Source organism: Marmota marmota, unplaced genomic scaffold (assembly GCF_001458135.2).
Source record: "Marmota marmota marmota unplaced genomic scaffold, marMar, whole genome shotgun sequence".
Taxonomy (NCBI): domain Eukaryota; kingdom Metazoa; phylum Chordata; class Mammalia; order Rodentia; family Sciuridae; genus Marmota; species Marmota marmota.
Window position 1 is genome coordinate 48252370 of NW_025999990.1, and position 13024 is coordinate 48265393.

The window sequence follows — 13024 nt, forward strand, 5'->3', positions numbered from 1 at the left end:
AGAGAACAGAATTACTTGGAGTCCCTGACTCCTATATTTAGAATGTAACCATCTTTCTCCAAATTTGGGGTACTGGCTTATGAAAGCTATGCTCCTCATTCTCAAAGTGCCTAATTTATCTCAGTTTATACACATCTACAGATAGACTGACAAAGGCATTACTTTTGGAGGTGGGGATGTTCAAAATCTCCCACTTAGTTCAGATCCACCGCTGCTTTCCCTTTCATAATATCCAAGAAGATCTACATTTACACATGTTCATGACACTCCTTCCTGGTGAGTTACTAGAAATTATTAAGAGCCAGTGAGCAATGCCTACCTCCATCCAAGCTGCGAGACATGGTGTAACGTTTGCTGGATGAACGTTCAAAGTAAGGCGCGGGGCGATCTATCAATGCACTGGCTCTTCTTGTCTGGGCTTGCGTCCTGCCACTGTACCGGAACTTGGAACCCAAGGTTAGGAATTTCTTTGGAGGTGCTTCTGGTAACAACAGTCTAAAGATATTAAAGAAAACCACCAGAAAAGACCTTTAAGTCAAATATTCAGAATGCTATTTTTTTTTTAACTTTTCACAGTGTATTAAAGGTTTACCACGAAGCTTGTAGGTAATGAATCTGATTTTTATTAGAAAAGCTATCAAGTCATACAGTATATATTAATGAGGGATGCAGGAGAAAAGACATAAGTAAAACCGGGGCTGGGCTGGACTATAGGAACATTAACCTTTATCTCATAAACTAGAGAGTCTAGAACATCTAGAGAAGCCATGGCTCCATAAACCCAAGGAACAATTAAATAGATGATTTAGTGAAGAAGAATGATAATTTGTTATTTTATAGGCACGAATCTGATGGGCTGAGTATATATGTTTGCATAAAGGAGTCCAGGGGGGTATCAAGAAATTTTTGAAATAGGAATGAACTGGATACTTGAAGAGGACACTCTTTTATAAAAATAATGAAAAGACCAAAAAAAAAAAAAGTAACACAGATAAGTACAAGACAAATTGAAGTAAATCCTTTAAATTTATTCAGAAGTGTTTTTAGGATTTCTTATCAAGATATCTGGTGAAAATGAACTTGAAGGAATAGAAAGGATGTTTCTAGATTGTCCTTCTTGCCCCAAACCTTTTCAATATAAGCAATCGAGTCATTTCAATTCTTCCTTAGGGAAAAAACAAAAACCAACTCCCAAATGATCTCTACCTACCTGAAAAATGTATGGTGTTCAACACATACTTTCCACAAACGCTTGGCAGCCCGATGGTTTGGCAGCTTAAACCCAATGGTGCTTTCAAATTGTTCAAACTAAATTTAAAAAAGCATATATGTATGGACAGAGTCAAGTTTGGAATTATGAATAATAGATGCTTTGCAAATAATTTACAAAATCATACTCCCATAAGTTTTTTCTTTGCTCATTAAAGCAATTGCTATATGCAGAATTCATGTAATACACATTCATGTAAAAAATCACCACATCTACCTCTTTAAAATGTGGCAAAGGTAGATAATCGTGTCATGCATGCAATAAATGCCTTCTGCATCAGTGTGGATCTTATAAAAACTAAATACAAAAAAAAATCAAGATAACTGGATTCCTCCTAAAGATCAAATTTTTTCCTGATCCCATTTTTCTTATTTTCATGGTTTCTTAATGACACAACTTGAACTGGAATGCACAGAAATGAACAAAATATAGGTATAGATATAGTCTACAGCATGCTTAGAAATGACATTTCCTCCCAGGATCTTGCCAGGAAATATGCATATTTCTTAAATACTCAATGACTTGGTGTCAGATATTTCTGATTTCATCTGTGTGCTCCACTATAGATTATAATGTTAAATGTCAATATCTGTCTATATGATCCATAAGCAGAGATTGTGAGAACACATTTTCATACTTTCCAGCATGTATATTTTCATATGATATTCTATCAGCCATTTGGTTTTTCAAGATGGATTATCTGATTAGATTTTCTGCACAATATATTTTAATATGATTATTGCAGATGCACAATAATTTTCAGTTTCTGAAGACAGTATACATCAGGCCACCAGAGGGCAATCATCTTAAACAGTAAAGGTTTATATTAAGGATGACAAAACAACTGGACTACTGATACAATCATTAGCAAAAGTAATCTCTGGGGCAAGAAACCACAGGCCAGGGGTCATGTGCATGGCATGTGAGACATGATCATCCTTGACCTTTATTTCTTGCTTGCTGAAGATGACTGGGGAAATTGGGAAATATATCACAAGTTGCTCCAACACAAGTGCCCTTCCCAATTTCTTATTCATTCTGTATGTTCATGGGCAGGGGTGGTTGTAAAAATTGCTGCTGTCCTAGGGACCTGGCCAAGGCAAAAGTACCCTGGCTCTTAACTAAAGCACTATGCATTTACCCGTCCAGCATCTAATATGCCCCTGCACTATGCTAAAGCCAAGACTTACAAAAGAGAGTCACCTTGCTCTCTGGGGCAAGTTGCCTAGAAGTATGTTGCTCTTCAAAAATTTTCAAAAATTTTTACTGACATACAATAATTGTACATATTCCTGGAGTACCATGTGCTATTTCAACACATATAGGCAATGTGTACTGATCAGATCAGGGTAACTGGTTTATCTACCACCTCAATCATATATCATTTCTTTGTGCTGGACATATTCCACATGTTCTATACTGGGTATTCTGAAATACATGTTTAATTGTTGTCGACCATGTAGTTACACTATTGAGCTAAAGAACATTCTTCTATCCAACTGCACCCCTAGGTTGATCATTTTCTCACCATTTCCACCACCCGCTCTGCAGCCCCTGGTAACTACTTAGAGTACTACTCTCTACTCATGTGAGATCAACATTTTTAATGGGGCAGAGTGTCTTACTGTCATCTTCCTTTACACAAGGATGAGTTGGGCCCCTAGGCTTTCTGAATGCTTACTTCTCTGTGCTTTGTGTCTGCTTTCTTCAACCTCTTCGCAGACTATATGCTATCAATAATTTCTTCTCATTCTTCCCTGCCTATAAATATGACTGTAAAACAGGATGGGGTGGGAAGCCAATTTGGGGCCTGCTTCAGCCAAACCCTGCCTCACTCCTTACTGCTAAGCCACCTCTGTTATTTCACTCCTCGCCTCAATGCACCCTTGGCAGGTGGCTCCTCACACGTTCCTGAACTCTTCCATGCCATAATGGGACCTGACTATCAAGTTCAACACGCTTTACTTAGTCTGCACCCTGTGTGCCCTCTCTGTAACATATGGCACTGCTGGTGAGCCACTAGGCCCTGAAACTCACCTGTCATCTCACAGCCTCTGTCCTTTCTTTTATTTCTGGCTGTCTTCCTGTTTTTCTTCTACTGGCCCCTCAATCAAATGGTGGTGTCACCCAGAGTGTTTATTTTAGGGCCTCTTCTCTAACTTCCCTTGCTCTTTGGGCAATTTATCCCATATATCCAAGACTTGGGTAAAATATATCCGGTTGGTGATGACTCCATTCAATTTCTTACAAGGCAAGAATTGCCTCTTGAAAATTAGTCCTGAAGGAATTTTAATCTCTTTTTTTTCCCCCTTCAAATTCTGACCCTTTCTCTTTCTTGTTGGACATCATCTCCATCAACTTTAGTCATGCAAATGGAACCCCTCTGGTTATGTGGATTCTTCCCTTTTTGAATCCCTTCCTTCATCTTGTCTCAGAGACCTACTACTGGTTCTGCTCCTGAAACCCATCTCCAATTGCTCCCTCCATGCCATGATTTGGGTCTTATCACATGATCACTCAGTAGCTGCATTTCATTGAGAAACCCATCATTCCAGAATGTTCATCCAGTGTGTCAACTTAAGGCCTTCCACTGCTCACTACTGTCTACTAGGTCATTTCCCCCTGTGGCCTCACAGCGAACTCACTCCTTTTCTATTGTATTATTTATCTTTATGTGGTGCTGAGGATCAAACCCAGTGCTTCACACATGCTAGGCAAGTGCTCTACCATTGAGCCACAATGCCAGCCCCTCACTCCTTTTCCATAGATCATCTCCTCTCTTGTATCATGATGTTATTATTCAAGGGTTGAGTCTGTTTCTCTGATAGAAAAATCTTTTAAGAAAAAGAACAAGGTCATATTTCTCTCTATCCAATTCCCACCATGGAGCCTGATAATAAATAGGTGCTCGTTTAATAAATAGTTGTTCAATGAATTAAAACGAACACATATCAGCTATAAGTTTCACAATTTTTGCAAGTATTTTTAAAACACTACAGTTTCAAGTATTTAAATGAAAAGCTTACAGATTATTTCAGTTGTCATATGACAACTGAATATTTAATATAAATATTTAATATATTTATAATGTAAAATATTTAATATAAGTCATATTTATGTTAAATATGATTGCTAGCTTTATCTTCTGATTTTTTATAACTGCATTTTCCACCAAGAAATTCAGGGCAGAGGTATATTTTGAAGGCAGGATAAAACTATATTGAATGAGAAAATATTTAGAGATATATAGGAGTTGGAATCTTTGGGTTTTGTTTCTAGTATATTAAGGCACCAATTAGAAATTGGAGGTATTAATTAATTATCTCATAAACAAATACAAGTAGAATTCAATACTTATTATGTATAAATCACTAAGAATATATAAATATAACTTGATCATGGAGGCTGCTGCCCAAGGAGTAAGAATTAATAATTCTGATTCTTTTATTAGTTTCTCTGATTAAAAAGAAATCAGAAATACCCTGGAAATGCACTAGGCTGTGGAATATTTACATTATTCACCTCCTCATTCTTTGTTCTAAACTTTTCTGTATCTTGAAGCACATCATCTCTAGCTATTTACTTTAAGGTACAGTCAGACTTGCAGAAAAAAATAAAAAGGAAAAGGAGTGATAACAGCAGGACACAAAAGAAGAGATCTATTCATCACAGCTTGAAATATACATGAAATTATTCATGAATCTTGATTTTATACCCAAATACATTTTTAAAAACCCTCTCAATTAGCGTATGCAGCTCAACTAGAACAACATAATAAAGAAGAGAACATTTTATTTATTACTGCTTTGGATAAAACTACAACAAATTCTCTCAGGATTCAGACATGATTCACCATGTTGCATGGTGCTTAGAATCTGTGAGCAAAAAATTTATATTATTGTTTGCTATTATGGATCTTTTTTTCCCAATGCAAATGCAAATGAAGGCATACTTACCTCTCCTGGCCGAATCTTAATGTAAAAGTTGTTTCGTTTATATGAAATTTTTAGAACCTTGGGCCAGGCAAATCTGTTTATTCGCAACCGGTCACGATATATCAACAGACCACTCGCACAAACTCCTAACATAATTTCTACTCCTTCTGAATCCTAGAGAATTACAAAAACAATATATCAGTATCTCTCTTCTTTCTACTTTTCATTGGGTACAACATTTAAGTCATGACAGAATCTACAATTGAAAAATTTAAATATGAAAAATACTGAATAAACATTTTTAAAAACATCCCTTAGGTAAGCTTTGTTTGTTTTGGTACCAGGGACTGAACCCAGGGGCGTTTAGCCACTGAGCCACATCCTCAACCCTTTTTTATTTATTTATTTATTTATTTATTTATCTTTTTAATTTTGAGATAGGGTATCACTAAGTTGCTTAGGGCCTCTCTAAGTTGCTGAGACTGGCTTTGAACTTGCAATCCTCCTGCCTCCGCCACCCAATGCACTGGGATTACTGGTGTGCACAACCACACCCAGCTAAGTAAGTTTTTTTTTTTTTTTAATTAGCTACACATGACATTACAATGATCTTGGCAATTCATACATTTGAATCAATTGGGGTATAATTTCTCATTTTTCTGACTGTACAGATTGCAGAATCACATTAGTCATACAGTCACCTATATACATACAGCAATCATAATGTCTATTCTATTCTGCTGCCCTTCCTATCCCCCCTTCCCCTCCCCTCCCCTCCCCTCCCTTCTCTCTATCCAATCTATTAAGTAAGTCTTTAACAATGATATTTTTCACTGTGGACATTTGTTGGAGTAACATTTGTTCACCCAGGTACCTCAGATTTATGGCATAAATGCTGCACAGAGCAAAGGTCAAGCAGGGGCTGTGTATTAATAACCATAACACATAACTCTTACCTATGGGGTGTCTAGACACTCCTCTATCCTATGTATTTTAACTTTTTCAATCTTCACTATGCTGTGTTGAGATGGTTGCTATTATTATTCCCATTTTACAGATGAGGAAACTGTAAACTGGGACTCAACTGCACACACGCAGTCTGGCAGTGCTTTTAGCTGATTTGGACACTAACAAGAGGGGACCTGTCTTTTCCTTTGAGCATTTTGAGTATTGTTACTTTGAAAAGAGTCTCAACCTTTATTTGCTATTATTGTCAGAGAAAAATTTTTAAAATGAAAATTTTTAAAAAAATACAAACCTACTGCCTCCAATATACCTCCATACATGGAAACACTGCCCAGTGGTAATCACACTAAATAAAATGACACCTATAGATAAATGCACATACGCTTTAAATATGATTACAGGGTTTTTTTAAAAACAAAAATGGGATGCTATTATAATTTCAACTTGCTTTTGTTACTTGGACATTTCATCTTTTACATAATTTCCTAAGAAATGTGTGATGCTTAGAGGTCATTAGCTATTACATTAAGCTTAAGAGGGATATTGTACATATGATGTCCCTGTTAAATATTGGATTCCACTGAAATCGGGGTAAAATGAAAATGCACAAGGCCTTGAATTGGGTGAAAAATACTGAGGCAGGACTGAATGTGAGCTGCAGCATTAATGCCTTGTTACACCTATTTGTTGGAATCTGGACAGAAAGGGTCACGGGCTGGTCACACCTTATGTTCAGGCCTTCTTATCATTGACGGGGCTGTTCCTGACTTTGAATTACTCTGCAATAACAGCAAAGCAGAGATGGAAAAAAATTAAGAATTCAGAGAGGAGATTTTCACTCATGCTTACAGTGGGAAGATACTTCTTAAATCCTATAGATGCAAGGCATAAGATGAACACTACCAGAATAAAAAATTAATATATTGGTCCATCTCTGGGAAACAGGAAGTTTACTAACAGAATATAATTGGTTTAGAATTAAATATCTTACCTTGGAAACATATTACTCCATTAGATATTGAATTACTCTACAGGAGTGGAACTATTGGATGGCAGGATATTAGAATATAATACAATTAGAGAATCCAAAGATCAGAAACTGCCCACTATTTATCAGAGGCTATAGTGACTATGCAAGTTAAAGAATTATAACCCAATGCTCCCAAGTTATTGGTATTACTGATTCTTGAGAACCAGCCCATCTACACAACCCCTCAGAGGTGAGCACCTCCTGCCAGGAGGCAGAAAGGCAGGCATGAGGAAGGAACGCTTGAATAACTGTTCTTTGGTTCACTTTCTTTTCAATATAGAATGTAAGTTTAGGAAAGAGCCTTTGGTCCACAGAGGGAAAGGCCATTTAAAACCTTTTTCGGTTTTATCTATTTTTAAATCACCATTAGTGTCCTTGATCACAAGGAAACAATATCCCCTCCTGGGAAAGAGGAGGAAGGAATAAGACCTCCTTTTCTTGGGTCCTCCAACATGCTGCTCTGGTCCCAAATCAGTCTCTTATGACAAGCACAACCTTACTAAATGGTCCTAAAATAAGATTCCCTCCCTGTCTTCCTTCCCTGGAGACTGTATGCTGATTAGGAGCAGCAGTTCTGTTTTCTATTTGTAATCTCATGGCCAGCACAGGCCTGCCCAGCATGTATCAAACTCATGTGTGCCTGCTGAAAGTAAAAATGAATGAGGAATAAAATGCAGGAGAAGTGGGGTTTTACACTGGCTGAAGGGTCTGTTTCTTTAATTGCATAGGGACAAAAAATATGTTCATACCCAATTTTCTGCTATTGACCAGAGTACTTAGTTGGATAAATCTTTGGTATTAAAAGCTCTGCCAGCCTTTCTTGGGGACAGGTCCAATTCACTCTCAACAGACACACTTCTACTCCCATTAACAGGACCCTGAGGTAGACCCGGAAAGTCTCAGTCTGTCACAATGAAAATAAGTGGCCATGACACTCCCTTCGTTTAGAATCATGGCTCACACACTGCTATCCTTCACTATCACTTGGCCCATGGGGTATTTGACAGGGATTTATATCTACGTTTCATATCTTACATGAAATAAGTGACTCTGACAAAGTCTATTAAAACTAACATTAAGTGCTGAGTGCTGTGGCGCACACCTGTAATCCCAGCAGCTCGGGAGGCTGAGAGAAGAGGATCACAAGTTCAAAACCGGCCTCAGCAATGGCAGTGAGGTGCTAAGCAACTCAGTGAGACCCTGTCTCTACATAAAATACAAAAGAGGGCTGGGAATGGGGCTCAGTGGTTGAGTGCCCTAGAGTTCAATCCCTGGTCCTCCTCCCTTCTCCCCCACCAAAACAAACAAACAAACAAACAAAAAACAACTAACATTAAACAACAAACAAGCAGAGATAGACTTCCTAACATTAAAAATAATAAAAAATAAAAAAGCTTTTGGGATAGATTATCCAAAACATAGGACCTTCATCTAATATGGGTATTTATTCTTCATATGGAGCTGTGGAGTCCATGATTACAATTCAGAATGCTTAAATGGATCATAAAGCTTTGGGACTTTCATACCATCAATAGAAGGAGAAGCATCTAGCTCATGACTGGAAATTGTCTCTAATTCAATTCAGTAAATTTCCTCCTTGAAATGATGGTGTGTGACTGCATGAGAAAATGGAGTCTATGAATCGTTTATTATACTTAATATTCAGATAAAATCCTATAATGGGCTACATTTGCACTTCCTTAATTCTTTCTTCTTAATTGGCATAATTTAAAATCATATTATTGAATGACAAAGCAGCCATCCATTTTAATTCAGTAGCTATAGCAATGTGAAGTGATTTTATTTTTACCGATGGGAACACTGATACAACCTGAGTTGCACTTCCCTCAATCATTTCCCTAATCATTTATTTATTTATCTATTTATTTGGGGGAGGGCAGTTAATGCATCAAAGTGCAAGGTATAAGTCAAAAATAGCTTTAGGTTCACTCAAATTCTCATGCTACTTTTATTTCCTTTTTGGTTATCTTTTAGCCACCTAGGGAAAAACTCTAAAAGAAATTGAAAAAAAAAAACAACTTAATTATCTGGTCTTATCTTTATGTTGAAATTCTACTCTACTGATATCTGACATAAGAGAGAAAAACATCTTCATTATCCAAGGGCAAAATACGTGAAAACATGCAATAAAAAATTGGCAAGTAAACAGCTACACCTGCTGTTGTAATGACACATAAATGTCAAAGAGCTTGCTGTTAGTATACCAACACATGTCCCCAGTCAAACCCCAGTGATCTTGCTGGTGTTCAGGCATTGGAAGTCCTCCTCTCTGTGATGTAGGAGTTCACCCATAGACATCACCAATCAAACCCACATTCGTTCAATGGCTACCATCTGTCTGTCCAAAGTCACGGAGGATTGGTTTGCTCCCTAAACATCTACCAAAGAGCAGCAACAAAACTTGCAAATCACATATTTTCTTCTGTTTGGTGATCAAGGTTGTTGAGATGTTTACTTAAACACAGACAGCTGAAATTGCTCTTCATTTCTAGCCTTAAAACTGACTGTGAGAGACACTTGCCTGCCTGGAAGGCTGTAATTGCACATTCTTGTGAGACCCAGACCGTGAAATTGGTGACTGTCTATCAGAGGTCAAGTCCACATCCCTATGCAGGAGCGATATTATCTTGTCAATCCTAAATAACCCTGAACTTTAAATACTGACCTTTTGAACACACCCAAAATATCAGAATCCATCTCTAGAAACCTAGCAAATTGCATATGTTTTGCTGATAAAAGTTCTCATAAAATCTTCCCCATATTTCCATAGTACTTTGTCCATGGCTTTTAAAATATTAGACTTGTAGTCCACATGCTCATTCTCTCGCTTCTGAAAAGCACAGAGATTCTAGAAAAAGCATGACAGGGTCAAAGCTGCTCTGTGTGTCTCAAACACTGAAGCCCTACAGTTTAATTCCAATTTCTTTCTTGCTAAGATACATCTCTAACACTGCACCCATTATCAGTCAACAAAGCAATTCTTAGCCAGGATGACTAGTTTTGGTTGCACTTTAAAAATAATCTTATTTCAAAGTACTGGTTACATGTACGAGTGCTTAAACACAAGAGACAGAATTCTTAAAATATAACATGAATTTACAAAGTACCTGGTGGGGTTCTAGAATGAGGGACATACACAGACCAAGTTGAGACAGACAGACATGAAAGAGCAGAGAAGTCAGATGTCAGATGAACATATTCAGGGAAAAGGCAGAGTCAGGGTGCAGAGGCAGCAAAAGGTGCATGTTGGTGCAGAGTGGGAGAAAACAGAGAAGGCAGCAGGGTCCAAGAGCTTGTTTGGTCAAGATAAGCTTCCAACTGAATCAACAGGCAATCAGAGGGTTTGTCTACTGTGGGCTTTCAGGAGGCTTAGCCCATGGGGAGAGTGAGTCTGAGCCATGAAAAGCAACCCCTCCAGTAAAAAACAAAGAGCTAAGTTTGTTTTAACATGAAATAGGGCTTGCAAGGCAAACAGAAATTTGCACCCCCAATATTTCCATTACATTCACTAAAATAAGAATTACGGTAACAGAGTTGAATTAAATAAAATAGTGGGGGGTTTAAAAATGCATACCTTGGCATGATGCAAATCTACTCCATACATAGATAGTTTTTTGGCATTTTCCAAGAAATGCATCTCGGCTTCTGCTGGCGTCATTCCTCTGATTAGGGAAAAAAAAAAGTGTTATAAGGTTGCCTTTCCCTTTTATTCATTAGAATGAAAAAGCAGTTAGCTGATTTTCCTTCCTTTTTCAGTTAATTGCTTATCCTTTATCTGGCTGGGTTGCAAAATTTCCCACTGAGCTCCCTGTTAATTTATAAGAAAGCATCTATTGAGGCACTGGCAGATACAGGTTGACCATTCCTAATTTAAAAATCTTAAGTCTCAATAGTTTTGAATACCAGCATGATGTCACAAGTAGAAAACTCCACACCTGATCTCATGAGACCAGTTAGTCAACACCCAGGTGTACTATAAATTAACTTCATGTGTAAGATGAATATGAAACATAAAATGAATTCTGTGTTGAAACTAGGGTCTCGTTCCCAACGCATCTCATTATATATATGTAAATATTCCAAAGTCTGAAAAAATATCTGAAATTTGAAACACTTCTGGGCCCAAGCATTTTGGATAAGGGATACTCAGCATCTGAGGAAAGAATAACAAGAAAAATGGCTTTGAAGGACAACATTACAAATAGATGCCTGGCTATTCTGAGGGAAAGCTTACCTACTCCAGAACTTTCCCATGTAAAGACCCACTTGCTAAAAATCCCATTCTTAATGTACTGAAATCAACACTGGGAAGAGATAGGCTGTAGAACTGATGCTCACCCATAAAGCACAAGTTAAATGGATGCTCCTGTTCACTGACCTGTGGCTCTTGTGCAGCTCGATCACTTTATCTTCGAGTTCTTTAGTGTGGTTTGGTGCAAAGCGGAACTCACTAATGTAATCATTCCCACATTCATCGGGGTCATAGTCTCCAAGTTCTGACTGGACTGTGTAGGAGCCCAGCAGGGCGAGGGTCACAAAGGAGCAGGGCAGCCTTCCTGATACGATGTCATCGCGCAACTGTAGGCAGAGGTAGTACCTTCCAGGAGCCGAAAGGTCAAAATAAAAGGCCAGCATTAGGACACATGAAAAGGAGATCATTCAGTAAAAACTGTAAGTAGACAATTTCTCCCTGTGCAATAACCTGTCCAGGACACATTTCCTACCATTCACAGATGCTGATATTTGTTTCATCTATATTTGATCTAGATATCAGGGGAAAATACTAGGCTATAAAATATAATATTTAAAGAAGAAGGCAATGGTCATAATAAACCACAGTAGAAGAAATCTAAACGTATCCTCTATGTTGTATGCATGCATGAATATGTAATGATGAATCCCACTATTATGTATAATTATAACACATCAATAAAAATAACTTTTAAAGTCTTAAAGACAGTCTTCAACACACTCCCAGAAACCCCTGGTTGGTGGAATTATAATTCAAAAATTGATGCTCTTGCATATAATTATTAGGCTCCAACTAGCCTTACAGAGGGATGATTTTGATAACTGGATGACAGATCTTACCACATGACTAAGACAGACTTTAGGTAAGAGTCCTACCTTCATAAACTCTATTCTCAACTCCCTGCATTTTGGATGACATCATCTCTTTATAATAATGCTTTCTCCTGCTTTAAGTTATTTCTTTTTATTTAGATATCTCCCTAGAATCTAACTGACCTGAATATTAATTTCAAGGAACTATTAACTTATAATCTGAGAATCTTGTCCCTGTAAGTAAACAGCTTTAAACTGAAGAAATAGAAAATATTTTTTATATAATTTTGTCATATGATAAAAATATTTCTATCAATAGCTGATTTATCTTCTCTGTTATTTTATTCTTAAGCATTACAGGTATAATACCAACTGCAAAAGATCTCAAGGTTAAGTATTAACCTTGATGAGTATTAATAACACCTTATATGCACCTTCCATATAAAAAAAGAACAGTTAGTCTGTTGGAATAGACTATTACTGCAAAGTCTTAAGGTCCCCTGTCGGGTGATTTGGTGCTGATGTAAGTAAAATCCACGTAACCCAGACATAAAAATTCCGAAATATTTAACAGACTCTACAAACATTACACAAGTAGATAGAAGGGAACCACACACTAAATTTTCAAATACAAGTATATTTGGTTTCCACGACCATCCACGAAGAAATAGTTCTTCAATATTGACAAAAAAGTGTCTGCTTATAAGAAATTATAAATTTTCTCTGACTTATTGCCAG

At 37.3% G+C, this 13024-nt stretch overlaps 1 protein-coding gene across 28 annotated transcripts in view; it reads right to left on the bottom strand.

The window, feature by feature from the left end:
* Epb41l3 (erythrocyte membrane protein band 4.1 like 3) overlaps nt 1-13024 on the bottom strand; it is a 226521-nt gene that overhangs the window by 30506 nt on the left and 182991 nt on the right. For all 28 annotated transcript variants that reach the window (XM_048806517.1, XM_048806509.1, XM_048806516.1 and 25 more), the window contains exons 7-11: nt 11601-11819; nt 10797-10884; nt 5227-5379; nt 1211-1308; nt 320-495 (exon numbers count right to left, since the gene is read on the bottom strand). In XM_048806517.1, coding sequence (XP_048662474.1) covers nt 320-495; nt 1211-1308; nt 5227-5379; nt 10797-10884; nt 11601-11819 — 734 coding nt within the window. The remainder of the gene's footprint in view (nt 1-319; nt 496-1210; nt 1309-5226; nt 5380-10796; nt 10885-11600; nt 11820-13024) is intronic.